The sequence below is a fragment of the Hypanus sabinus genome, unplaced genomic scaffold, assembly GCF_030144855.1.
Source record: "Hypanus sabinus isolate sHypSab1 unplaced genomic scaffold, sHypSab1.hap1 scaffold_149, whole genome shotgun sequence".
In the NCBI taxonomy this organism is placed as follows: Eukaryota; Metazoa; Chordata; class Chondrichthyes; order Myliobatiformes; family Dasyatidae; genus Hypanus; species Hypanus sabinus.
In genome coordinates this window covers 11,213-37,868 of record NW_026779564.1, presented here as the reverse complement: position 1 = coordinate 37,868, position 26,656 = coordinate 11,213, and the positions used below count along the sequence as shown (strand labels likewise).

The 26,656-nt window shown below is 44.4% G+C and overlaps 1 protein-coding gene across 3 annotated transcripts; it reads right to left on the bottom strand.

The window, feature by feature from the left end:
* LOC132387027 (NACHT, LRR and PYD domains-containing protein 3-like) lies at window positions 1-25,744 on the bottom strand. 3 transcript variants are annotated; one of them, XM_059959394.1, is made up of 10 exons: window positions 25,620-25,744; window positions 17,704-17,871; window positions 13,954-14,045; window positions 12,169-12,335; window positions 6,930-7,101; window positions 6,767-6,832; window positions 2,642-4,397; window positions 1,584-1,670; window positions 930-1,097; window positions 1-765 (listed from the first exon to the last, which is right to left on the bottom strand). In XM_059959394.1, exons 3-10 carry the CDS (start codon window positions 13,961-13,963, stop codon window positions 678-680), a joined length of 2,514 nt encoding a protein of 837 aa, XP_059815377.1. In that variant the 5' UTR covers window positions 13,964-14,045; window positions 17,704-17,871; window positions 25,620-25,744; the 3' UTR covers window positions 1-677. The 3 variants fall into 3 exon arrangements, with proteins under 3 accessions (XP_059815377.1, XP_059815376.1, XP_059815378.1); XM_059959393.1 differs by lacking the exon at window positions 25,620-25,744 and having other exon boundaries at window positions 17,704-18,300; XM_059959395.1 differs by lacking the exons at window positions 1-765; window positions 930-1,097; window positions 25,620-25,744 and adding an exon at window positions 1,234-1,423 and having other exon boundaries at window positions 17,704-18,302.
* Between the last annotated feature and the right edge of the window lie 912 nt (window positions 25,745-26,656).

Below are 26,656 nucleotides of genomic sequence, written 5' to 3'. Positions count from 1 at the left end.
TCCCTCTGGGAGATCGGATGACAGGACTGAATGGGAGTGATCAGACAGTGGGAGTAAATTGGAAGGGGCGAAGCCCACAGGCAGGCAAACAGTGGGACTGAATGAGAAGGGACGGGGCCCATTGGAAGTATGGACGATGAAAGCGAATGAGTAGGGATGCGTCCCATTAGGAATGCGGATGAGTGGAGTGAATGGGAAGGGGTGGTCTCATTGGGAGTGTCGATAGTGACAATGAATGAGAAAGAGTGAAATTTATTTGGGATCACGGTCCGTGTGAGTGGACGGGAACGGACGGCGTCCTGTGAGGACTGCGGACCGTGGGAGATGACGGAAAGGGGTGGAGTCCCGTTCTCCAAAATTATCCTCAACTTTGATTTCATCCTGGGCTACTTCTCGAGCCTAGAACTCAAATTTGATTGTTAACTGCTATGGTTGTGATTCCCATTTGTATCCCCCTGCCCGTTTTTGCCCACTCCCATCCTCTTCCGTGTCTATCCCCAGGAGTATGTGATGGGACGGTGTGGAGGGAGTTTCACTCTGAGTCTGTCCCCGGGAGTATGTGACAGGATGGTGTGAGGTTGCTTCACACTGTGCTTGACCCCGGGAATGTGTGATGGGACGGTGTGGAAGGAGCTTCACCCTGTGTCTGACCCTGTGATGTTAACACATTCAGATGTTCACAGATGCACGGTCAATCCAGGTCTGGGTTCCTGCAGAGCTCTCAGTTCGTTCCTCCCTTTCTCTCCAAACTGATTCCCCAGCAACCTGAAACAGATGGAGGAATAAAGATGAAATAAACAGTTTTCACAACAGTGTCATTAACAGGGGACCGGGGTTATTGTTTCAATAGCACTCACAGACAAATATCACCAGGAAATCCACGGATCCGCTGACATTTTATCAGATTGAATGTTAACACAAACACTCACTCTATCCGCTGCAGACTCGGGAGGGTAAGTATGAAGCGGCGGAGGGCAGGGACCCATCGGTCTGTGAGCGAGTTCCATCCCAGGCTCAACTCCCTCAGTGATGGTTTTGTACTGAGAGCAGAGATGAGATCCTCGGCACCAGAATCTGTGAGACCGACACGACTCAGCCTGGAGAAGAGAGAGAGTGAGGGTGAAGGACACAGAGAGACAGGAGACGGTACAAATCCACAGTGTTTATCAGTAACACAATTACTGATCACATTAATGTTCAGTGTCAGACACCCAGTGACTGTAAACACAATCTCCCACAGTCTGGTACTTACCCCAGTTTCTGTATTTTACACTCCCGGTTCCTCAGAGCCGCAGACACCAGTTTCACTCCTGAATCTCCGAGTTTATTATCACTCAGGTTCAGCTCCGTCAGTGATGGGTTTGTACTGAGAGCGGAGGCGAGATCCTCGGCTCCAGAATCTGTGAGACTGACTCCCCCCAACCTGGAGATGAGAGAGAGAGAGAGTGAGGGTGAAGGACACAGAGAGACAGCAGACGGTACAAATCCCCAGTGTTTATCAGTAACACAATTACTGATCACATTAATGTTCAGTGTCAGACACCCAGTGACTGTAAACACAATCTCCCACAGTCTGTACTTACCTCAGTTTCTGTATTTTACACTCTGTGTTCCTCAGAGCTGCAGACACCAGTTTCACTTCTGAATCTCCCAGTTTATTCCAACCAAGGCTAAACAAAAATAAACAAGTTGATGAACAAAGTGATTCAAACCGTGGGTTTGGGGGAATTTCTCTCACTCGGATATTTCAGGAAACATTAAACCCTTCAGTAAATCACTGATCGGAGTTCACATCACTGTCAATGTCCCTCACTGTCCAGCTCCAGGGTATTCACCGAATGTCAATAATTTAGTGTGCCGGTGTGACCCTGTAAACTCAACATATTCTGTCCAATTTCCCGATGGTTAGAAAACTGTTCCTGATATGTTAGGGTTGAAGTGTGGGAGGAAGTGCCATAGTGAGGAAGATTCGTGAATGAGGATATGTCGATGGGAGTCGATAGAAGAGACTCCATCTCTGAATTCCCAGCTCCATAGAAGAGCTGGGAAGACAGAATCAGCAGGACGAAGGGGGATGAGGAGGAGAAGTCCCACAGGAGGATGCTGATGGGAAAAGATAATCCCACAAGATGGGACGATGCAGAAATTGATTGCACAGGAGGGTTGAGTCTGAACGGAGGCCCACAATCGGGAGAGGGGATGCACGCATTGGGGACTGGGTATCTGGCGGTGAGCACAGTCGCACAGGTGGACTGATGGTGATAGTCGCACACGGGGAATGGCAGGGGAGTGCAATCTCACAATGGCATTTCTTTCCTTCTCCCTGGGACGGTCTGCTGACGGTCTCTTGTCCCTCACTGGGAAGGGGGTGTGAATCTCTGACCCACCTGTTGCAGTCAGTGTTGCTCTGGGTGTCAGTAACAGTGAGAAGGAACATTGTCAATGGACGTGTCACAGGCAGCGGGAAACACAGGCAGCCAGTCCTTTGATTTAATACAGTTAAACCAATGGCCACTGTTCACTAGGCATTTGTCAGAATTCTTCACAATCTGATTTATTACAGTTTTATCCCAGTTTCTTTACATTGAAACAACACAATGGAACAGTTTCACAGTTCAGAGTGAGAGATAAATCAAGTTACCTCAACTCCTGGCACTTGTGCAGCCCGGGTCCCAGCCGCTGGATTCCTTCGCAATGAATGAGGCAGTTCTCAAGGTCGAGGTGTTTTATTGTATCACAGAGTCTGATGACATGAGACAGGACTGCACAGTCAATCGGGGTCAGTGTCATTCCACTGAATGAAAGTGTTTCCACAGATCCCAGTGCGGCCTGAGCCAGTCCACTATTCTGAGACTCAAACAGGTAGTGCAATGTGTTCAGAAAGCTCCTTTTACCAGCATCACTCCATGTGTTTCCAATCTGACGTTTAACCTCCTCCTTCACCCAGTCAATCACCCGGCAGGTTGTTTCATTGGGAAATGGACCCAGAAACTCCTCCAGGCCCCGAGCTGTCATTGGGGAGGTGAGACCAGTAACAAAACGGAGAAATACCTCAAATCGCCCATCTGTTGTGTTGTGGGCTTCAGTGAGGAATTTCAGGATATCCCCGGGATGTGGATTCAGGAATTGTGCGACTGAAGCTACAAACTCTTGGATGGTGAGGTGTGGGAATGTGTACACCACGCTCCGGGCAGAATCCTGTCTCTCCAAAAGCTCCATCAGGAACCCGGACAGGAACTGGGAAGGCTGCAGATTGTACTTGATCAAATCTACATCTGTAAACACAATTTTCCTTCCGGACACTCCTCTGAAGGCCAACTGACCAACCCTGAGTAACACATCACGGGGGTTCTCAATCTCACGGCCGTGGTTTTTCAGGATGTTGTAAATATAGTAGGAGTACAGTTGGGTGATAGTCTTGGGAACTTGCTGGGGGTCCCTGACTCTTTGTGTGAAGAAGGGGCCCAGTGCCAGAGCGAGGATCCAGCAGTAGGAGGGGTTGTAGCTCATGGTGTACAGGATCTCGTTCTCCTTCACATGTTTGACAACAGCTGCCGCCACCATTTTATCTTCAAAATGCCTGATGAAATATTTTTTCCGTTCCTCACCAGAAAATCCCAGGATTTCAGCCCAGACACTGATCTCAGCCTTTTCCAATAAATGTAACGCAGTGGGGCGGGTGGTCACCAGCACTGAACACCCTGGGAGCAGCTTGCCCTGGATTAAACTGTACACAATGTCAGACACCTTGCACTTGAATTCAGGATCTGTGCATGTGGGCTGAGGTTCTGTGTTTCTCCGGCTGTCAGCAAAATCAATTCTGTCATTGAATTCATCCAAACCATCAAATATAAACAGCAATCCCTCTGGGTTCTTCCAGACCTCTCTCAGAATATTCCCAAAGTAAGGATACTGATCCAGAATCAGTTCCTTCATGTTTATTCTGCAGTTAATGGTGTTTAAATCGCGGAATTTGAAACTGAAGACAAACTGGAATTGTTGATATATTTTCCCTGTGGCCCAGTCATAAACAATCTTTTGTACCATTGTTGTTTTTCCGATCCCTGGAACGCCGGCCACCGCTGTGGACATCCCAGATTTTTTTTCCATGTTAGGTCTTTTAAATTGTTTAAGAAAACTCCTCTTGAATAACTGATGTATCCGGATTTTTTCCAGCTCTCTGTGGACATGTTTCTCTCTCAATTCTTCGTGGGCTCTGCCTCTTGCTAACAGCTCATGTTCCACCAGTCTCCGATCTCGAACAGTAGAAATGACCGTGAGCTCAACGTATCGATCAACCAGCTGGAAAACCTTCACCTTCTCCCTCATCAGGATCGTGTTCACTCTCAGTGTTTCAGTTTGTGCCCGCAGAGTCTCCTTGTGTTTCCTTCGAACATCTTAGGACGGAGAGAAATAGGTTGTCTGATGAACATAGACATTCAACGTATTTTCCCGAATAAAAAAAAAGTTGACAACATTGTTTGGGTGAAATCGGGAGATCAGTGATGACAGTGTCTGAAAATGAACTACAGCCCAGAAACATTTCTGATCTGATTGAGATCCATTGTTAAAGGCTCCACTCTCCCCTCTATTGGTAGTTTGCAGATTCCCCGGTGTTCCAGCGAGCACCAAGTGCACACGTGATTCTGGAGAGGAGAGTGTTGTGTGGAGCGGGTGGTTTCACTGTGTTCAGCTCCTGCTGAACTCTGCAACACTGCAGAAGGTAACTGTGAACTCAGGCAATACCCTGTAGGAAACTGAGGAAGATGTCATCAGTAATAGACGACTCTGTAGTCGGGGGACAGATAGGCGATTCTGTGGGCACAGAAAGGCAACACGGATGGTACTTTGGTGCCAGGGTCCGAAATGTCTCTGGACAGACAATATGTTGAGCAGCCAGATGTCTTTTCACAAATTGGTACATATGACATTGGGAGAAAAAAAAAAGGGAGGAAGTCTGGAAGACAGAACATAGGGAGATACGAATGAAGCTGAGAAGCTAGAACTCAAATGTGCTTGTCTCAGAATTCTTGCCTGTTTCACACGATAGTAAAGATAGGAATAGAATGAAGTGGCAGTAAATGCGTGGCTGAAGAATTGGGTCATGGGGCAGTGACTCAGATTTCTAGGATAACTGAGACCAATTCTGGGGCAGGTGGGACCTGTACAAAAGAGACATGTTGTACTTGGATCCGAGGGGGGCCAATATTCCTGCGGTAAGATTTACTGGAGCTGTTGGGAGTGTTTTAAACTAATATGGCAGGGGGGTATTTAAATGCTCGTAGCATTCAGAATAAAGTGGAAGAACTCTTGGTGTTATGGGCATCACTGAGTCGTGGTTGAAAGAAAGCCATAGTTGGAAGCTTAACGTCAAAGAATATACTTCGTGTCAAAAGGGCAGGCAGGACGACATAGGTGGTAGTGTGGCTCTGCTGGTGGAAGATGTAATTGCATCTTTAAAAAGAGGTAACATGGCGTCAGCGAATGTTGAATCTTTGTGGGTGGAGATAAGAAATTGCAAGGGTAAAAAAACTGTGGGAATCATATATAAGCTTCCAAATAGTAGCCAAAATGTTGAGATGAGATTGCAAAGGTAGCTTCAAAAGGCATGTAATAAGGATCATGCCACAGGTGTAATTGGGCACTTCAATATGCAAGGGAAGTAGGAAAATCAAGCATACTTAAGGTGTCGGGTCGCATGAGAGGCAATTTATTGAATTCCCACGAGATAGCTTTGTAGAGCAGCTTGTGCTTGAGACTACTCGGGGAAAGTCTATGTTAGACTGGGTGTTGTGTAATAACCCAGATCTTAACTGGGAGCTTAATGCAAAGGAACCTTAGGAGGCAATGATCATAAAATGATTGGATTCAAATTGCAATTTGAGAGGGTGAAATATAACATACATGTACCAGTATCGCAATGTAATAAAACGCATTACAGAAATGTCATATAAGGTAGCAAATGTGAGTGGAAAGTTGGAAGAATGGAAAACTTTTAAAATCCAACACCAGGCCACTAAGAAAGCTGTAAGAAGGGAAAACATGAAATATGAGGGCAATCAAGACCATAATATAAAACAGGATAACAAACTTTGTTTTCAGTTATATAAAGAGTAAAATGGAGGAAAGAGTTCATATTGGACCACTGGAAAATGACGTTGGTAAGATAGAAAAGTTACTGGCACGGATATCGGAATGACTGACAAGAGATATGGAATGATAGAGACAGCAAGTGAGAATAAAAGTGGCCTTTTCTGGTTGGCTGCCAGTGACTAGCGGTGTTCTGCAGGAGTCATTATTGCGACCGCTGTTTTTCACATTGTTAGTCAATGCATTAGATGATGAAATTTATAGCTTTGTGGCAAAGTTTGCGAATGATAGAAAGATAGGTGCAGGAGTAGGTAGTGCTGAGGAAGCTAGGCGATTGCAGCAGGGCGTAGACAAATTGGAAGAATGGGCATAAAGATTGCAGATGGAATACTGTTTTTGGAAATGTCCGATAATACATTTTGGTAAAAAGAACAATAGTGCGGACCATTATCTAAATGGGAAGAAGGTCGAAACATCAAAGTTACAGAGGGATTAGCAAGCTTCCAGAGGTTAGTTTACGGTCCGAGTCTGCAGCAAAAAAGGCAAATGTAACGTTGTCATATATTTCAAGGGTAAACGAAGGTAATAGCAAGGAGATAATGCTGAGACTTTATAAGACTGTAGTCAGACTCTCAGAGTGAAATACAGACGTTGAGATTTCCATTCCATCACTTACCTTTCAGATGCTTGGGCACTTCAGATAAACCCCGCTCAGTGTCCATGTAGGCGACCTGGCCGTCACCTGTTCAAACAGATTAACCTGCATGAAGTCTGTTCTGTGTAATACTATAAATTCATCAGCATCTATATTGTAATACACAGTGTATTGTTCACCGTACCTCGTTCCCGTATTTCATTCAATATTCTGCTCAGCTTCGGTAAATGATGATGTAATTTCACAAAGGATTCCCACATCACCTTCCGGGCCCCGGAGCCCTTCTCCATCACCAGATCCAGGAGGAGTTTGGAAGCGTCTGCTCGGTTCCCCTTCTCGGCGAGCTCAGTCACGCTCTGTAATGAACAATGGGAAATATATTGAGGAGCGGAGGGATGGGTTCAAATCTACCCTGATCATAGACTGACCCAGCATATTCTGCTCTCCACAGATCACTAACAGACATTGAAGTGTTCAAAGCGGGGTAAAGATTTAAAAAGAAAAGCGAGGGGGTCGTTCGGGACATTCCGCGCCACAGATTGCGGGGTACTTATCCACTTGGCAAAGCTTAGGCGGAGCAGACGTAATGTGAGTGATTGAGAGATAGAGTGTGGAGTTGAGACTTTGTGTCAGAGAGGTTTCAGTGAGGAGAGGCAGAGGCTTTAGGTAGATTTTCTATAGTATTTTCGATTCCTTTTCACAGTTAGAACAGTGAGAATACCAGGCAGGATAGTGGAATGTTCTTCATACAGGGTGTGGCAAGGCAGGGAAACCTCCAATGTCCCCGATAACTACACCTTCAGGAATTAACCATATAACCATATAGTTGCATCCACCTGCAGCTTCTTACAGACTGTGTTCAGGAATTGGAGCTGGATGAACCCAGGTTATTTCAAAAAGCTGCGAGGTCGGCTGGCAGTCGATAAAGGGAGGGAGCTATTACCAAGGCCAGGACACAGGAGGGGAAAAGAGGACTGGCAGCCACTTCAGGAAACCCCACTATAACAGGTATACGGCTTACAGTTGCGGGGTATGACCTAACAGAGGAATGCCACGGCGATTATGTCTCTGGCACTGAGTTTCGTTTTGTGACACAGTAAGGGTGAGAAGAGTGAACTGCACTGACAGGGGAACTCAAGGGTTAGAAGAACAGACAGGAGATTCTATTAACGAGTACAAGATTTCTGTATGGTGTGTTGCGAAGGTCAGGGAGTCCTCGCTTCGACTCCGAAACTTTCTTAAGGGCACGGTGAGCAGCCAGAGGTCGTAGGCCACGTTGGTACCACTGATGTACTAGTGAAGTGTGATGAGGTCCTGCAAAGTTAGCTCATGGAGTTAGATGCTAGGCTGATGGGCAGGAACTCCATGGCCGCGTTCTCAGGATTGCTACCCATAAAACGTGCGAATGAGGCCTGAAATAGGACGGTGTACAGTCTAACGTGTAGCTGATGAAATGGTGCATGACGGAGTGCTTCAGATGCTTGGATGTATGGGCTCTCTTCCAAGGAAGTTGGGGCTTAGAGACACCTGATCGTTTTGCACCTGAACTGGAGGAGAACTGATACCCTTGCGGGAAGGGTTGTTAGAGTTACATGGGGAGGGGGGAGGTGTTAAACTTGAGTTGCAGGGGGATGAAGAACCAACGTGGATAGTGGAGTGGTTGAGTGGGAAAGATGTTGTTAAGCCGACATGCAAAGTCAGGAAACTAAAGGATAAGCATCGTGAAACTTCTTTTCTCCAAAATGCGTATTATTTCAATGCAAGGAGTATTGTAGGAAAGACAGATCAACCTAGCGCATGGATCAGCTCATTGAATTACAGCGTTGTAACCTTTAGCGTGATTTCGTTGGAGGAGGTTCAGGAGTGGCAGCTCAGCATTCCAGGGTTCCTTTGGGTTAGACATGATTCGATAGAGCGAGAGGGATTACAGATGGAGGGCTGGCATAACCAGTCAGAGAAAATGTTCCTGCATTGCTCAGACAGGACAAACTGGATAGCCGGTCCAATGAGACTGCATTGGTGAAACTACGGACTAAGAAAGGTATGACCACATAGTGGGATTATATTATAAAGCACCCAATAGTCAACGGGATTTACAAGAACAAATGTGCAGGGAGATCACAGAAACAAAAAAACAGAAGATACTGTGTTTTCATTTATTGACTGGCACTCCGTGTTAAAGCGCTGGATGGGATAGTGTAGGTCAAATGTGTCCAGGGAGTTTCTGTAATCAATATATTCATGTGACAACTGGACAGAGCACATTCTGGAATTCCGATCAGGGTACAAGACAGGGCAAGCGACAGAGGTCTGTTCAGGGGAACGCTTTGGATCTGGTTATCATAATGTCATTAGGTTAAAGATCATTGTGGAAAGGATTGGGTCTTGTCCTCAGGTTAAGATCCTAAATTGGAGAAAGGCAAATTTTAATGGTACCGGAAAAGATCTGACGAAAGCAGATTAGGACAGGTTGTTTAGTGGTACAGATGTGCTTGATAAGTGAGAGGCCTTCAAAACTGATATTTTGAGAGTACAAATTTTTAATCCATAAATAACCACAAGAGAAGAGTTTGTACGTTCCGATGTTTTTTTTGGGGGGGGGGGGGGGTTTTGTGATATCACGGCCCTGAGCGCATCGCAAGTATAGGTTTGAAGAATCAAATCAGGTACTTGATGAGTACAAGAAATGCAAGAGCTAATAAAGGAGGAAATCAGGAGGGCCTGATTTATCCCAGGTATAAATTCAAAAATCAAATATGTTTTGAACAAAAATATACCAACGGACTAAATTTGTCCTCTTGAAGTTCAGAGTGGGCCTTTATGCATGAAGCTGGAAAAGGTGGGGGAGATTTTAAATAGATGTTTTTGCATTTACATTTACTTGAGAGACATTCAGAGTCTTTAGATTGAGGAGAAACAGCGGTGAGTTCGTGGACTCTGTACAGATTACAGAAGAGGAGGTGTTTGCTGACTAATGCAGAATAGTGTGGATAAATCCCCAGGGTTTTCCTTCGTACCTTGTCTGAGGCTAGTGCAGAGATTGCAGGAGCTCTAGTAAAGATATTTAAAATGCTAGGTGCAGCAGTATTGGAGGGTAACAATGTTGTTCCGCTGTTTGAAAAGGATGCAAGAATAAGCCAGGGAATTAGAGGCTGGTGAGCCTAACACAAGTGGTGGTATATTTATTGGCAGGTATTCTAAGGAACTGAATATGAGTACTTGGATGGAGAAGGATTCACTAGGATTCAACACTAATTTTCGCATGGTCAATCCTGTATAACCAATCTTATGGTTTCTCGGGGAAGTTAGCAAGCGAGTAATGAAGGCAAGTGTGTGGATGTTGTCAACATGGACTTCAGCAAGGCGATTGACAAGTCCCTCATGGGAACCTAGTCAATAAGATTAAGTCGCTTGGCATTCATGACACGGTAGTAAGTTGGTTTAGATATTGTATTCATGAGAGAAGCTAAGAGAGGTAGTAGAGGTTTGCTTCTCTGACTGGAGGTCTATGACAGGTGGTGTCCTTCAGGGATCGGTACTGGGTCTGGTGTTTTATGTCACATATCTAAACGGTCTGGATGACATGTGATAAACTGGGTCAGTAAATCTGTGAATGACATCAATGTAGTAACAGCGAGGAAGTTTAACAGAGCTTGCAGCTGGACTTGGAAAAGCTGGAAAAACGTAGAATGGGGATCAACAGATAGAATTTAATCAAGACAAGTGTGTGGTTATGCACTATTTGAGGACAAACCACGATAGCACTAAGGCATTGAGTGGTAGAGCAGTGCGGTAAAACCAAGATATCAGGGAATACAGATCAAAAATTGCTTAAAAGCGTCAGGCGTAGATGTCCTGGTAAAACCTTTAGGATATGGGCATTCATAAATCAAAATATTATATACAGAAGTTGAGATAGTCTGTCGGAATTGATGTTACAGGGGCTAATTGGGAGCAATGTGTGCACCAACCGCTCGGAATGATATCAATAAGATTGAACAAGTGCAGAAAAAGTTATATAAAGGTTTGTCAGGACTTGAGGGCCTGAGATATAGGGGAAGTGTGAATAGGTTAGGTCTGTCTTAGAGTGCAGGAGAACCAGGAGAGATGTGATAGAGGAATAAAAGTGCATAAATGGTATAATGACTGTAGATGCGAACAGGCATGTATTAGTGATGTTAGGTGAGACCGGAATTGGAGGTCTTGGATTAAGGGTGAAAGATGAAAGAAAATTTGAGGGAGAAAATCTTCACTCAGAGGCTGGTGAAAGTATGGAACGAGCTGTCACCAGAACTGGTATACGTGCATTCAATTTGAACATTTAAAATTATTTGGTTAAGTACATGAATGAGACGGGTATGGATGTCTCTAGTCGGTGTGCAGATCAATGTGACTAGGCGTATAATGTGGAGCTGATGGGCCGAAGAGCCTGTTGCTGTACTGTAGAGTTCAATGACTATGGCTAAGTCAAGCTATGACAGGGTCACTGTTGATATTCCCTGTGGTAATCCCCGGCGAACCGCAGCAGAGAACTGGCAGAGAGGAGCAGACAGCAATTGCAGTCCTTTTCTGCGTGTCAGAGAGACCAAAGTCAAATGGTGGTAATGCAGAGAAGGAAGTTTGGATTAAAATTGTCAGCTGTCTCGTGTGGAATGTTAGTGCTAGGGATCATGTTTGGCTCTTCACTAAAATACAATCTGGTGAGCAATAGGTGAATGTGTCCCAGTAACACGAGGACCATTTGAAAGGAGTTTCTTGGTAATTCCGAGTTAACTGCAGATGCTTGGACTACTTTCAATTGTAAGATTTTGCAGTTCCCAGTGTTAACAGTATATGCTGTGATAATTACAAACTCCAAATGGAACAGTCACAAGGAACAGAATGTAACTGAACCGTGAGGCATGTTGGGAGATTTGATCAAATGAATTAGGGTTAGTAGTTGAAAAGTGAGACGATATTCAGTACTGCCTGTGCAATTGACGATGCGGTTGAAGGTAGACTGGAGAAATGAGCTGAGAAATAGTCACTATATATTTGATTAGTGGGAAAACCCGGGGGTAATTAAAATAGTCGGGTGAATGGCCATTAAGTTCGAGTGTTGGGAACATGATGTAATGTCAGACTGAGTGGTGTAAAGTGGTTCTCTGTCCACTTGCAATGTCCGGCAACTGAACGTCACTAAATTCACCTCTCAATCATTGTCTGTATCCTAACCTGTCTAAAAGTGAATGTGTTGAGAAAAATGGACAGAGGCCTATATTGGTTAATAAAGTTTCAGAGTTTCTGCAAACGAAAACTCTTTTCTTCATTTTGACCACAAGCATTACAGGATTTTCACAGCCCAGAGGCGCCGTTACACCGGTTCTGTCGGTCTGTGATAGATTCTGTAGAAGCTACACTCAGCCTATGTTCCAACCACTTACATGATACTCTAGCCCGGTGAGGTGATCCTCGCCCATTAACATGAAGCTGACTCCCTCCACACCCTCCTCAATCGCCTGCTCCAATCGCTCCATGTAGAATCGCGTCAACCGTAGCAGGTGGTGATCCTCACAATTTGACAGGAAGGCGGAGATTGCGGAGTTCAGATCTGTAGTCATTCATAGAAGATAAACTTGTAGATGTACTATGCGGATGCAGACACGATGCCAATTTAAACCAATCCCATCTTCAGGAACATGATCAATATCCCTCCGTTCCCGGCCTACTCATGAGTTCAAAAGCCTCTCAGATGCTGCTGAGTATCTGTTTCCAGTCCCTCCCTCGGCAGCTCATTCCAGACATCGATCACTCTCTGTGGAAAATATGCATCTTAAATCCCCTTTAAACTTTACCCTCTAATCTTAAACCTATTCCCTCTGGGATTTGTGGTGAAACTCATCTGCACCCTCTCCAGACTCTTCACAACATTCTCGTGATGTGGTTACCAGATTTTTGCACAGCATCAAAATCGTCTCTTAACTAACGTTCATCAAGTTACAGCCCAACTTTAACAAACACCTCAGCTCATCGTTAGAACCCTACCAATTGTGTTTCCACTTTCAGATAGATATGCATATCCATCACAAGGCTCGATCATACATCAATCTTACTAATGGTCCCAGCACTCACTGTGAACATCGCTCGCGACCTTGACCTCTCACAAGTGCAACCTCTCACATTTGCCTGAATTAACTGTACTTGTTGACTCTGTTCATATTTATGATTGGATGCTGAACACTCTGACAACAGTCCCAAATTTACGCAACTCCGCCAAGTCTGTAAGTCAACGAATCAGTCCACCCAGTATATCATTTTCAGCAACACATAGTGCATTATTAATTTATTTACATCACACACGACACATGGTGAAGCAGTGATCCTTGTGGACACTTCTGGTCACAGACCTTCAGCCAGAACACCGCTCCTCCAATCCAGACTCCATTTTATGTGCCCAAGACAACTTTGAAATCAATTTACAAATTCTGTAAGATTCCTCAACCCGAAATGTCGATAGTTAATTTCTCTCTACAGATGCTCCCTGACCTGCTGAGTAACTGCAGCATTTTGTGCGGTGCCCGCTCCACTTATCATTTTGTTTTACTTTAATCCTATTCGCCAAGGACATTTCATTGTTTCGGCAGCCCACCCCACCAACCCCCAGATACCCTGTGTAAAATTTCTCTTGTTTACTGTCTTCTGCACACAGCCCGTTCTCCCACAATATAATGATCTTTAAATTGGCCACAGAAAACAAGACACTGGGAAAATCCTCTCACCTCCATTGTTCAACAACCCAAAAATCGGGAGAGAATTCACCATTGCCGTTCCCAAAGTGAAAACAACATCTGTTCCTCTCACTGGCTGTCAGAGGCATTTCCCACATCAGAGCGTACCAAATGCTGACAGAAATTCTATTTGTCCCCTCGACTGTTACATTGCCCGCTGTTGTATTCCTGTCTGAGTGTTACCCACTCCCACCTTATTCAGGAGCTCCTTCTCCTTTCACTCAGGTGAAGATCTGTGTGGTGAGGGGAGCGATTCGACTCGTTAGGTCCCTGTGCTGGAGCTGGTGAATTGTTCAATGCTCATGGACGTTTTACCATTTGGAATAATGCTTTCTCTCTGCTCCTTTATCGCCCAAGTTTATCCCTCTGAACTATTGATAATTTGACTACACGTGTACCATAAGGACCGAATTTTAATGAGAAAGAGCCCAGTGAACATACCTGTGTCCATTCTGACTCTGACTGACGTTGGTTGATTGTCTTCTTCTTGTCTTCCGTCCGAGTGGAAGAAAGCCCCACCTGCTGGCAATGACCTGAATTACACAAATAAAGGAGTGAGTCAGTTCCTCTGTCCCTCATAATTTTAAACAAGTTCGTACCGTCACTGCTCACCCTCCTACATTACAGGGAGCAAAAGGAGATTGGAACAAAGACCTCCAACTGAACACAAAGTTCAAGAAGATAGCAAGGAAGAATAAGGAAACTTACTTAAAGGAGCGATGCACTGAAGCTGAAGAAGCCAGCAGAATTGGAAATAAAACAAAACAAGAGATCTGTTACACAAGATTAGAGAAATCAAAGGAACATTTCATGTAAAATGAGCATAGGAAAAGACAAAGAAGGGAAGGACCTCACAGAAGCAAAGGACATCAAAAGGAGTTGGCAGAAACACACAGAAGAATTGCAGAAAGACCCAACAGCGAAGACACCTGCAATGACCCCCTCATCGATGTAGAGCTGGACGTTCTGGAAAGTGAAGTCGACTGGGCGATAGAAAACATTGCCAATAATTAGGCTGCAGGATGTGCCAGGAGTCCAGTTGAATTGTTTAAAATTCTAAAAGATGGTGCTGTAAACGTGTTGCATGCAATTTTCCATCAGCTCTGGGAATCCAAAAAATAACAATGACCTGTAGGCTGGATTAAGATCCATTTTTATTTCAATACCCAAGAAGTGAAATGTAAAGGATTGTTCAAATTACCAAAACTTACTGACAATTTTCACATCCGAGAAAGGTAATGCTAAAGATCACGCAGGCACGACTCCAACAATATATGGAACACGAACAGCCAGATGTACAAGCTGCTTGTAGAAGAGGCAGAGGCACCAGAGTCCATATTGCTAACCTAGGCTGGATAATGGAGAAATCGCAAGAATTCCAGAAAAGTACTTATCAATGTTTTATTGACTACTCTAAAGCCTTCAGCCGTGTGGACCATAATAAACTATGGCAAATCTTTAAAGAAATGGGAATACCGGGACATCTGTTCTGCCTTATGAGAAACTTGTACAATGATCAAGAAGCAACAGTTAGAACTGAGCAGGGAACAACAAACGGGTTCAAGTTTGAGAAAGCAGTATGACCAGGTTGCACACTGTCACCCTGCTTATTTAATCTATATGCTGAACACATCATGATGAATGCCGGTCTAGAGGACACGAGATGTTGGAATCAAATTTACCAGACAAAACTTTAACAATTTCAGATAGGCAGGTGATAATATTCTAATGGCTGAAAGTGAGGAGGATCTGAGGAAGCTTTTAATGAACGTGAAAGAAGAAAGTTGAAAGCTGGCTTCTTGCTCAATATTAACAAAACCAACCAGTCCTGTTAACTCCGTGGTGATAAATGGAAAGCAAGTGGAAGCAGTGACGAATTTTGTCTTCCTCAATACAAAAAATTATATAGATGGTACATGCAGCCACAGAAGTAAACGGCATTTATTTCTGGGGAGGACAGAAATGGGGATTTAGAGAAACTACTGAACAGCACAGACATAACATTGTCTACGATAGACCGTAGAGACGTCTATGGTATTTCCAGTTGAGATGTATGTCTGTGAGAGCTGGATTATTAGTCAGGCTGAATACAAAAAAATCGACGCCTTTGACTTTGGATGCTGTAGGAAAGTGTTAAGAGTTCGTTGGACAGCAAGAAGATCCGAAAAATCAATACTTGGAGAAATACAGCCAGACTGCTCACTAGGAAGCTTGAAAAGCTGAAATATTTTGGCCACATCATGAGAAGACAGGATTCCTTGGAGAACACTCTGTTCGGTAAAACAGAAGGTAAAGGAGAAATTGACAGACTATGACGGATAGATAATATTATTCAGGAAATGCCTATGCCCTTGGGGTATCTTAGAGAGGCAGTTTCCAACAAGGAGGCTTAGTGTGCAGTAACGCTGTTGTATTTGGCTGTGTTCATGGGTTTTCATGTATGTTTTGAACGACAATTAAACGAACATAAGTTGGACAATAATTGCATCATAAATAAGATACTGAATCAATATAAATGTTGTCAGCCAATAACATACTTGTAAATGTTGCATTTTGTCCCTAATGTAGACAAGGAGCAACCATACTCCAAGCATCTGTCCCCACAACACCCACTGGGACAGACTGTTGGCCTAAGGTGCATCTGCTTACTCCGTTGTTTAAACCCAGACTCCTCAAACAAAATGAAGCCACCGGGTCCCTCCAGATAGTAAGATCGTGACTTGCTGTCAAAATCAATCCGACTCCGCACTTGCAGGCAACACTTTATCGGTGTGCACTAAAAATATGCTGAAGTCTTCTCCATCCTTTCTCATTCAGAGGAGATAAAACCCCTGAACTCCCACTTCAATCTGTCGCCCTTAACGCTCCGCCAACTCCTTGTTAAGGAAACCCCTTAATGACGAAGCCCATATCCCCATTGCTGTTATGCTAAATTGGTATTTGGTGTCACCAAGGAGAGCCAAGTAAATGTTACGTCACTTCACGAGAGATACCGGGCACGCGCAGCATGCTGAAATCGTCTCAACGTCAGCCCGAGACTGACGAAGCTCCGCGAGAGGGCGCGCTTGGGTGGTGAGCTGGTGCGCGCGGTAGATGGGGAGACTGTGGACCACAACCCAAATGCATAAGTGGACCACTCGGCCTACCGAACCTGCTGCTGATCTGATTTAAACTTTTTTTACGCATTCTCCCAAGTTCATTCCGATCGCACTTCAACCCCATTCTTTATAAACAAACAGAGCTTTGAATGGAATAAAAGGGTATAATTTCACTGGTCAGTGAGTAGAAAGAGTTCCTAACTCCCGCAATGAACACCGGCAAAAAATAGGAGGGTGAGAGGGTGAGTGGGAGTGGGGTGGGAAGAGGAGGGTAACCTGTTGCTTCTTATCACTACATGATGCTCTGTCCACAGGCAATCCTTCCAAAGTCTCTCTGAACATCGCATCTACCTTAATATCAACTGCTTCATAACCAGACCCAACACGCTGCTTCCCATCCGAAAAGAACTGAGTTTAAACCGACTCCGTCAGCGACAGCAGTCATGGCTTCAAGGACATTCGTTCATCTCAAGAACAGGTATAACCCGTGCCTTTGGTACAGGGTCAAATGGGAACATTGCAAAACCTACTTCTTGTTAATCGCAGATTCATAAGTTCTGACAATTTCTTGGTAGAAAAATGCTTGTTGACTCCAGGCTATGTAAATGTAAATTATTGGTTGGCATTTGCTAGTTAGAACTGAAAGAAATGTGGTGCTGGGACATTTGGCTCCAAGAAGGTTTGCTCTTAGCAGAGGCTTGCATGACAACGAGGGCAAGTATATCATTGCAGCTTGTAATAGACAGAGCAGTCAATGTCATGTTGCTGTAGTTCATGGTAATTCCGCATTTCTGCAATCACTATATCAGGTAGCAGTTGCGGCGTCTTATATTGGGAGGGAATTCTCAACACTTTTTGAAATTATTATGACGTAATACAGACAAACAAGGAAACATGAGAAGTGAGAAGTTTGACATGAGCAAACAGCATGAGGGAATATGCATGGCTTCAGAGAGATGGGATGCTGACAGCACAGTAGTACATCTGGAATGGCGCTTCTAGGTTTTTTCAGCCTCCCTCCAGCTATTTCCTATTTTCTTTGGTACAGAAATGTAATGTCTAAAGGACCAGTGTTTGAGTAAATGAGACTCACCAAACTTTCTCCTGACTGAGCCAGTGTTAACTCCGAGTCAGAAGGGTTCCCTCGAGTTGGTGCTTTCAGTCCTCCGGTTGGTTCCTTGTTACTGTTCCCTTGTCTTCAGTTGTGGTTTGCTTTCGGTCACGGGCTTTTCTTCCAATAAACCTCTCACCGCAGGTCCAACTTTAACCAGACAGATAATGATGTATGTAACTATTACAAACGAGATCAAAGCATTAACCTGAAATTTAAATCTTGAACGCATATATCAGGATCCGAGTGAAGAAATCTGGAATTGGAGGAACTCATCAGGCCAGGCAGCATCTGTACGTCGACTCTACTCTCTGCTATTGATGTTTTATGGCCTGCTGAGTTCCTCCAGCTTTTTGTGTGTGTTGCTTGGAATTCCAGCATCTAAATGTTTTCTCTTGTTTGTTATGGGCTACAAAGAAGTCATTGTTCAGTCACGGTATAAAGTTTGTCATAATATATAGGAGTAGAATTGGGTGATTCGGTCATTCTAGTCTATTCCATAATCAATATTGGAGGATTTTCTCTCACCACCGTATTCTTGCTTTCCTGATATAATACTCAACCTATTTAGCAATCCAGAACATGAATATATCCAATGATTGCCTCCAACACTGCATCTGGAGATTTTCACTTGATTGAGATGGGATAAAAAAAAGTCATTGTTCAGTCATGGTATCAGATACAAGTCATAATATATAGGAGTAGAAATAGGTGATCCATACTCAATCATGGAGCATGTTTTTTTTCCAGCACTGTATTCCTGCTTCCCTGCTATAATACTCAATCTATTTAGCAATCCAGAAGATGATATATACCCAACGATAGCCTCCACCACGCTTTGTAGTAACAAATTCCACTGATTAACCAATCTTTGGCTCTCATCTCAGTTTCAAAGTGAAGCTTCTTTATTCTGAGGCTATACACTCAGATCCTAGACCGTCTAATCAAGACACCTTCTCTATTCCCACTGCATCCAGACTTCTTGTCATTCAGTCGGTGTAAATCATCAAGCCCGCCCTATCTTCTCCTACTCCTCCAACCAACCCCCTGAACTCCAATGAACACAGGCCCAGGGCCATCAAATGCTCCACATGCAAAATGCTTATCATTCCTCGGATTATTCTTTGAACCTTGTTAGCAAAAACTGTACTGAATACATTTCCGGGGAAAGAAAAAACAGGACATTTGGTATCAGGATAATGGGAAAAACTGTGGTTTCTTTACTCTTCCATCAATTCTTACTAAACGAGCGCAGGGGCACTGATCCACTCGCAGGAGATTTAAAGTGTTCCAGGGTGAATGTAGTAAAGAGAAACTGGAATTACTAGAAACGCTTAGCAGGTAAGGAACAGCCGTGGGGAGAGGAAAAAAGTTAACAATTCGGTTTCCTGACCTTTCGTCAGAATGAATTCAAACATCATCCAGTTTTTAGCGGAAAATCTTGGATTCTTCTGCACAGAGATGTGGGGACTGAGAGAAAATCTGATAGTGGTTTATAAGAGTATGAAAGACATAGATAGTATGGGAGTATGGGAGTAGACAGGGAGTATGGTTTCGCTGTTTTGAAATGTCCAATACCAGAAGACATGCAATGAACGTGTGAAAGAGTAGATGCAAAGGAAATGTGAGGGTAATTTGTTTTACTCAGAGAGGTGTGGATGCCCGGAATGCTCTGTCTGTTATGGTGGTGGAAGCATATACATTGGAGGCGTTTGAGAGTCGTTTAGACAGGCACATGGGTGTGAGGAACATTGAGAGGAGATGGACATTGTGTAGGTAGGAATCATTAGTTTTGGGAATGGGGGGGTTGATTTGCTTCTCAGCTGGTTTGGCACACCAATGTGCCCGAAGGGCCTGTTCCTGTGATGTACTGTTCCATGTTCTGTTCCATCTTCAGCATCTCGAGTTTCTGTTTGATTCTCACTGGCAGATAGACAGGTGGCAGTGAGGGGGGATTTCCAAATGTGAATTGAATTCTGAAACCCTGTGCTATTTCTACTGGTGTAAACACAAAACAGAGTATTTAATCACAGCCTCTCCCTGTGAGGGATAGAATGAGGACTCATTCTCTGCTTTACTTCAAATGGAAATTCAGAACCAAACATCTGAGCACAGAACAGGAATACTCGCTCAACAGCTCATAAACCCAGACAACTTAATCCCTGATGCATTTATCTGGGTCAAAACAAGTGCGGTATCCCGGGATCCAACCTCAGAGGGTCACAGCCCACACCGAGAGCCTCGCACATCTTTTCCAGATCTCACACTGAGAGATTCACGCTACCAATATCCAGCCCCCGGAGACGTCTGCTTCATTGCGGAAGGAGGAACACCCAGCCGCATCTATAAAAGCACCAACGTGGACCAAAGCCCAAACACCACAATTTCCATATTCCTGGAGACCCCATCCCTAGATTGTATCTCAGGCACCAACTCTCTCAGGGCTCTTTGCTGCCGGTTATATGCGGCAGTGTCTCAGCTAATCCCAGTTCAAAAACTTACACTCCAACACCAACCCATGACAGAACTGGAGCCTGATGATCCTTTGTCTGGACGGAGAAACATGGATATTGGGTCCTAAAGAGGGCGCTGATACATTTCAACTTGTCTCGACAGTTAGATTGAGCATATTTGTTCATTATTTTATTGTTGAGGGCGGTGTAGCCCAGGTCAATTAGCAGCCACTTTTCCCGGCGTATAACAGGAACTAAATGTTTTAAATATCAAATTGAAAATATAGCACTGGAAGCACAGTACAGGAGATTTATTTTTGTTCTTTTGATGCACAAAACACTGACTGACTGCAAGATGTTTGACACACAGAATAGAATTGCATAAATGCAATCCCTACAATCATTAGTTGTTTCTTCATTCCAGCACATACATCATCCATCCCGCACAGTGAATGCTCAAAGCCACTCTCTCTCCGCTGAGATTCAGAAACCAGACAGCGATAAACATGTTCAGCTCTTCTTGCAGCTCTGGTGAGCTGTTGCCCTGGCAAAGGAGGAAGTAGCTCGCAAAGATAACCGAAAAAGGAAATAACACATTCAATGCGACATGTTCTGAGTTTCATTATGGCAAAGATGAACAGAACATTCTGCCATTTTGTAACGGTGAAACTAAAATTTCAGCTGTTGTATTTACCTTGTCGAGTTGCATTCAGTAAATTTCCTGATAGTTCCAGCTCTATAGAGCTCTGAGCAGTGCAGACTCTCGTCCAAAATAAAAACACAATGTTGGATACCACCTGTCTGCAACAAATGTGGTTCATGTGTAGAAGTTTCAATTGAGATTCACAGAGCCCTTAGAGCACAGACACAGGACTGTTAGCCCATTCACCCCGTGCCATGTTCGGTGTGGTCCCATCCCCCTGCACCCAGACCACAGCCCTCTATACCTCCCTCTACCCAACCATCTCTCAAAAACCACAATTGAACCTTCATCTCTCACTTCTGCTGGGAACTGCTTCCGCATTCGCACCGCCCTCTGAGTGAAGTAGTTTCCTCTCAGATTCCCCTTAAATGTGTCATTGTTTCCCCTAAATCCATGATCTTACCCAACCTGAGGGGAAAATGCCTACCTGCATTCACCCTATTTGTACCATCATAGATTTCTATATCGCTAGCAGGGGTTCCCAACCTAGGGTCCATGGTTCCTTCCTTTACTTGTAGCTGTATATACCCCATCATTCCCCTGTTCTAACCTGTTCAACCTACCACTATAATTATTTCCTTAAATACCAGCAATGTCCGTGTAATTTTCCTTGCACTCTTTCACGTTTATCGATATCTTTCCTCCAAGTAGCTGACCATAACTGCACACAATTCTGCATACTTTGGAATCACGGTGTCGTTTACAACTTTAGCATTAATATCCTAACCCTTCTTCTTAATAGGCTGCGTGAGATAGAAATGTCAATATATGCCCAAAACTCGCTTGAAGACTCTGGTGTTGCCTTAAAGGAATTGTGAATCTGTAACATCCACGCCAGGACAATCAGGCTTAAACCAGTTATTTTCCCCAAATAGAAAGCCTGATCAACACCTCTACTCACTAACCCACCCTCCACATCCCACCCACTAGTAGTTTAACATTTCCTGACAGTTCTAGACATTCCTGTGCCTAACGTCACTTTATGGACGTATAATCAATGCCAGTCTCAAATGTCTAGAAACTCCTGTGTCTATCGTCACTTCAGGGACATACGAACAATGTTTTTAAACTATCATACATTATATATTGTGTTTTGTTTATTGTTGTGATTGTCATTTTGTTTTTTTGTGTTTTTTTTCTGTCTTGCTTTGGATCCAGAGAAACAATTATTTTGTTCTCTTTTACACTTGTGGACTGCAATGTCATTAAACAATTTTGAAGCCACGACCAACAGCCTCCGGAACAACTTCTTCCACCAGGCCATCAGACTGATTAATTCACGCTGCATTGAGTGTACTCTATATTATATGGACTGCTCAATACATTATAAATTATTATAAATTACTTTCATTGCGCATTGCACATTTAGACCGAGACATAACATAAAGATGTTTGCTTCTCATGTATGTGAAGTATTTAAGAAATCAATTCAATTTAATTCAATTCAATTCACACTTACTAATCGTACCTTGTATATTCAGATACAAATCAATGGCATGAATAATGAATTACAGAGGTGTCGACACTGACACACACATCCCACTCGTCACAGGCCTAAAACCAATTTCGATCATCTCCCTCTGCTTCTTGTTCTCGATCCCGGTGTGAATCCACCTCCCCAGCACCCCGTGAATCCCACGTGACCGAACCTTCCCGATCAGCTGCCATGCGGGATCTTATTACAGACTTTACCAAAGTTCAGATGCAACATCACTGCCCAATTTCACCCAACTCCCCAGTTAACTCTTAAATAATCTCCAAAATACTTGACAGGTATGATGTCCTATTGGGCAGTGTGGACGGTGATTTCCCCATAACCAATGTCCAACATCCCGGGATTTCAGCTTCACTGCGGACTGAGGAAATTCCGATCCCTGTTGTCGAGTTACCAACCTGGACCGAAGCCCGTATACTGTCAGTTCCATATCCTCAGAGTCACCGGCCCGATATTATCACTCATACAAAGACGCTTTGGTGCCGGTAATTTGCCGTGACTAAGGTGGAATTGGAATTGGAACCTAATGACCCTCTGCCGGGGCCGGTGCTCAGGCTGGTTCCCCGGTCTGTATAGAGGATGCCGATACACTTCAGACTGTCCCCAGCAGCTAAACCGAGCACATTTGATCGCAATCTTTCTGCTGTGTGGGATCCTGCCTAGCACAGCTGGCTGCCATGTTTCCTGCAGTGCAGCAGGAACAAAACGTAAAATTATGAAGTAGAAAATGCTGGGAACTCAGTACATCAGACTACATCTCTGAAAGGAGAAATGGTGGAAGACCCAGTTCCAGACCTGAGACTGTCCAAGATGCTGCCGGTCTGCTGAGCGTTTCCAGTATTTTCACCTCCTTACTTTAAATTTCCTGCAACTGTAGCATTTTGTCCCTCTTCATTTTAATGCACAGATAGTAACCGATTGCCACCCTAAACTGTAAACGCCACCCCACACCAACTAATTTCTTACTTCTGAATACATTCTGTTGTAGTACATCCCATACAGTCACTGCTCACAGCATCCTTTCCTCCCACTATGACTCTGTTACATTTGCTCCCGAGGCTACTGTCTCTACGCTGAGAGGTGGTGACCACAGAGCGATAAAAAACTGCAACACTTGCTGCAGCTCTGACGGGCTGTTACCATGGAAACAGAGGAAGTGGCTCACCTAAAATAAACAAAACATGAAACAACAATCTGAACTTCAGATGCTTTGAGTTCCATTATGGCAAAGATGAACACTTCAGCCATTTTGTAACGGTGAAACTAAAATTGAAATAGTTGCTTTTACCCTGCCACGTGCTGTTTTCAATTACACCTCTGGTAGTCCTAACTGTCATAAAAACTAATTCTGGAAAAGATGCAAACCAAAATTTCACAATGAAGACAAAGTTTGAAAGATATATATATATATATATATATATATATATATCACTGCGGCAATGGGATGCAGTCTGGACAGAGATTGAACAAGATGGTTGATATATATCTTTCAGATGGTGTGATACAGTCTGGACAGAGGTTGAACAAGATGGCTGATATATATCATTGAGGTGGTGGGATACAGACTCGACAGAGGCTGAACAAGATGGTTGATATATATCATTGAGTTGGTGGGATACAGACTGAACAGAGGTTGAACACGATGGTTGATATATCTCATTGAGGTGATGGGATACAGACTGGACAGAGGTTGAACAAGATGGTTGATATATATCATTGAGTTGGTGGGATACAGACTGGACAGAGGTTGAACAAGATGGTTGATATATATCATTGAGATGGTGGGATACAGACTGGACAGAGGTTGAACACGATGGTTATATCTCATTGAGGTGAAGGGATACAGACTGAACAGAGGTTGAACAAGATGGTTGATATATATATATATATCACTGGGAGATGGGAGAATGGGATCCAGGGCAATATCTCATGGTCCTCCAGCAATACACAAACCATGAAATAATAGTACGCACTAGTTGACAACGGATACCAATATAACAAAGCCAGAACAAACAATAAGTATTTTGGTGTGTGTTATTTTCTATACTGTACACTTTATCAATGCACCAGAGGAAGTATCCCATCCGGATACTTCACATCTTCATACGACTACTGCTCTTCCTTTAACTGAACGAGAACTGTGGACACAGCGGAGTACATCATAGGAACTGATCTCCCCTCCATGGACTCTGTCTATAATTCCTCAGTAAAGCAGACAACATAATGAAAGATCCCCACAATCCTGGACATTTTCACTTCTCACCCTCCCATCGGTTTGAGGATTAAATGGAACAGAAACATGTCACCGGGCTCAAGGACGGTGTCCATTCTGCTGTTAGAAGCGAACAGCGTGATGAGTGGACTCCTGACCTCACAGTCTAAATCGATGTGACCTTGCACCACATATCTACCTGCACTGCACCACTGCACTTTCTCTGTAACCAGAATGATTTGTTTTACCTCAATGTACTGCTGCACTGTATTGATCTCTGTGGAGAATACCGGAGACTCGATTTTCACTCAACCTCTGTACATGGAAAAAAAATAAAGATTCCCCATTTCAATCGTGTGGGAATATTAGACAGCCTGTGTTGCTTCTTTCGAAATTCCGGAGGGAGTGGACACATTTCCGAGAAACCTAGATAAATGAACAAGACTTATTTCTCGCATTAATAGGGCCAGATATCGGGAAACACTGTCAGCATGCCGGCAAGTCGCAGCAATGGAAAGAAGATGGAAATAAACTTCCCAGTCCCCCGAGAAAACGTGAGAGATCTGGATCTCACTGTCTTGTCTGAACGGGGAAAGATGAAACTACTCAAACACGTGGAGCAGTGTCCCGAGAATGCGATAACTCTGTTTAACCCTCTGATTGCAAGAACACAACAGGCCGAACGACCGCTTCCAGTATGCTGGAGATATGTACAAAAATTATCGACGCCAGGCGTCAATCCAGGTGAAGTTTGGATCTGGAACCGGGCCTTGAGATGGAGCTAAAGTTCACCATGTACATCTTAATGGATGGGTTCAGTCTCGGCATCACCACCTCATCCCGCTCCTGGGACCAGAACACCAGGGGCTGAGCGGCGGCTTATCTCAGGCGGTTCGGTGAGAAGGTCCCATAACCCGGAGCGACCACGACAGGTTGAGTCCAGGAAGCGGGACGACGCCATCAGAACGAGAATGTTAACGGGACTCTCTGCCCAACATCAGATTCCCCTCCCCCGGGATCGGCTTCAATACTCACCGATGAAAAATTTTCTGTCGCGTTCACCCCTAGTGACCGGTTGCAAATCCTGACCCATGAGAACTTGATCAATTTGTCCCGCAGACAGCGATCAGTCCTCCGGCTCCCAGCAGACAATCCGCTTCAACAGAGAACGGAACGAAAGCCACCGCCCATCCGGAGTCTGTGAGAGCGGGGGCGGGGCCTCTGAAGCGAAAGCCCGTTGTTGCAGCAGATCTGCGTTTGGAATGGGAGTGAGAACCTGGATCAAGTGACGGGTGGAGGGTTTTCCACCTGAACCGGTGATTCAGCTCCTCGCTCTTCACACACTGCCCGACCTATCTGCCGCATTTTACACATTATTTCATATTTAGCCCAACTACATTTTTAATCTTTCCCTCTGCATCTTCCCCGTCCCCATCGCTCCACCACCCGGTTCTCAGAGTTACTGGATCAAATCCCATCCCGGTCCGACACTGAATTCCCACCCGAAGAAGAATTGTGCAGGTTTCATTGAAATCACTTCTCCGTTTATAAACACTAATTTCTAATCACATTCCTCTGGAGCCTCACTGGACAGAAACACTGAAACATCAAGTGAGAAACAGGAGGAGGTGGCCACTCAGCTCCACAAACCATCAACAAGTTGACGGCTGTTCTCCCATCTCATCCACGTGTTCCTGCCCGGTCCTCATTTCCTCGCTCCCTGCAGTCTCCACACATCTGCCAGCCTCTGTTTTATGTGAAGACTGAGTCTTCTTTGTCCTCCAGGAATCGGATTGGTGAATCTCTAACTTTTTGTAGTCCTCCATGGGATTAAATTCCATTTCTGCAGCCCCGTGTTGCCCCAACCACTCACCACACACCCCTGTCACTCTTTCCACCTTCCCATCTCCCCCTCACCTGGATCCACCTCTCACTCTCCATCTCTTGCCCCATACCCACCCTTCACCTCTTTTCTCTGACTATTTCCCGTCCACTCTCAGTCCAGAGAGAGGGTCTCGGCCCGAAATGTTGACAGTCCATTTCCCTCCACAGATGCTGCCCAACCCACTGAG

Excerpts from the sequence above, each read along its gene's own strand:
- LOC132387027 (XM_059959394.1), bottom strand. Across the intron at positions 4,398-6,766 it reads AGTGCCCAAGCATCTGAAAG|ATGTTCGAAGGAAACACAAG; the intron begins GTAAGTGATGGA and ends CTCCGTCCTAAG. Across the intron at positions 1,098-1,583 it reads TGTAAAATACAGAAACTGAG|GCTGAGTCGTGTCGGTCTCA; the intron begins GTAAGTACAGAC and ends TCTCTTCTCCAG.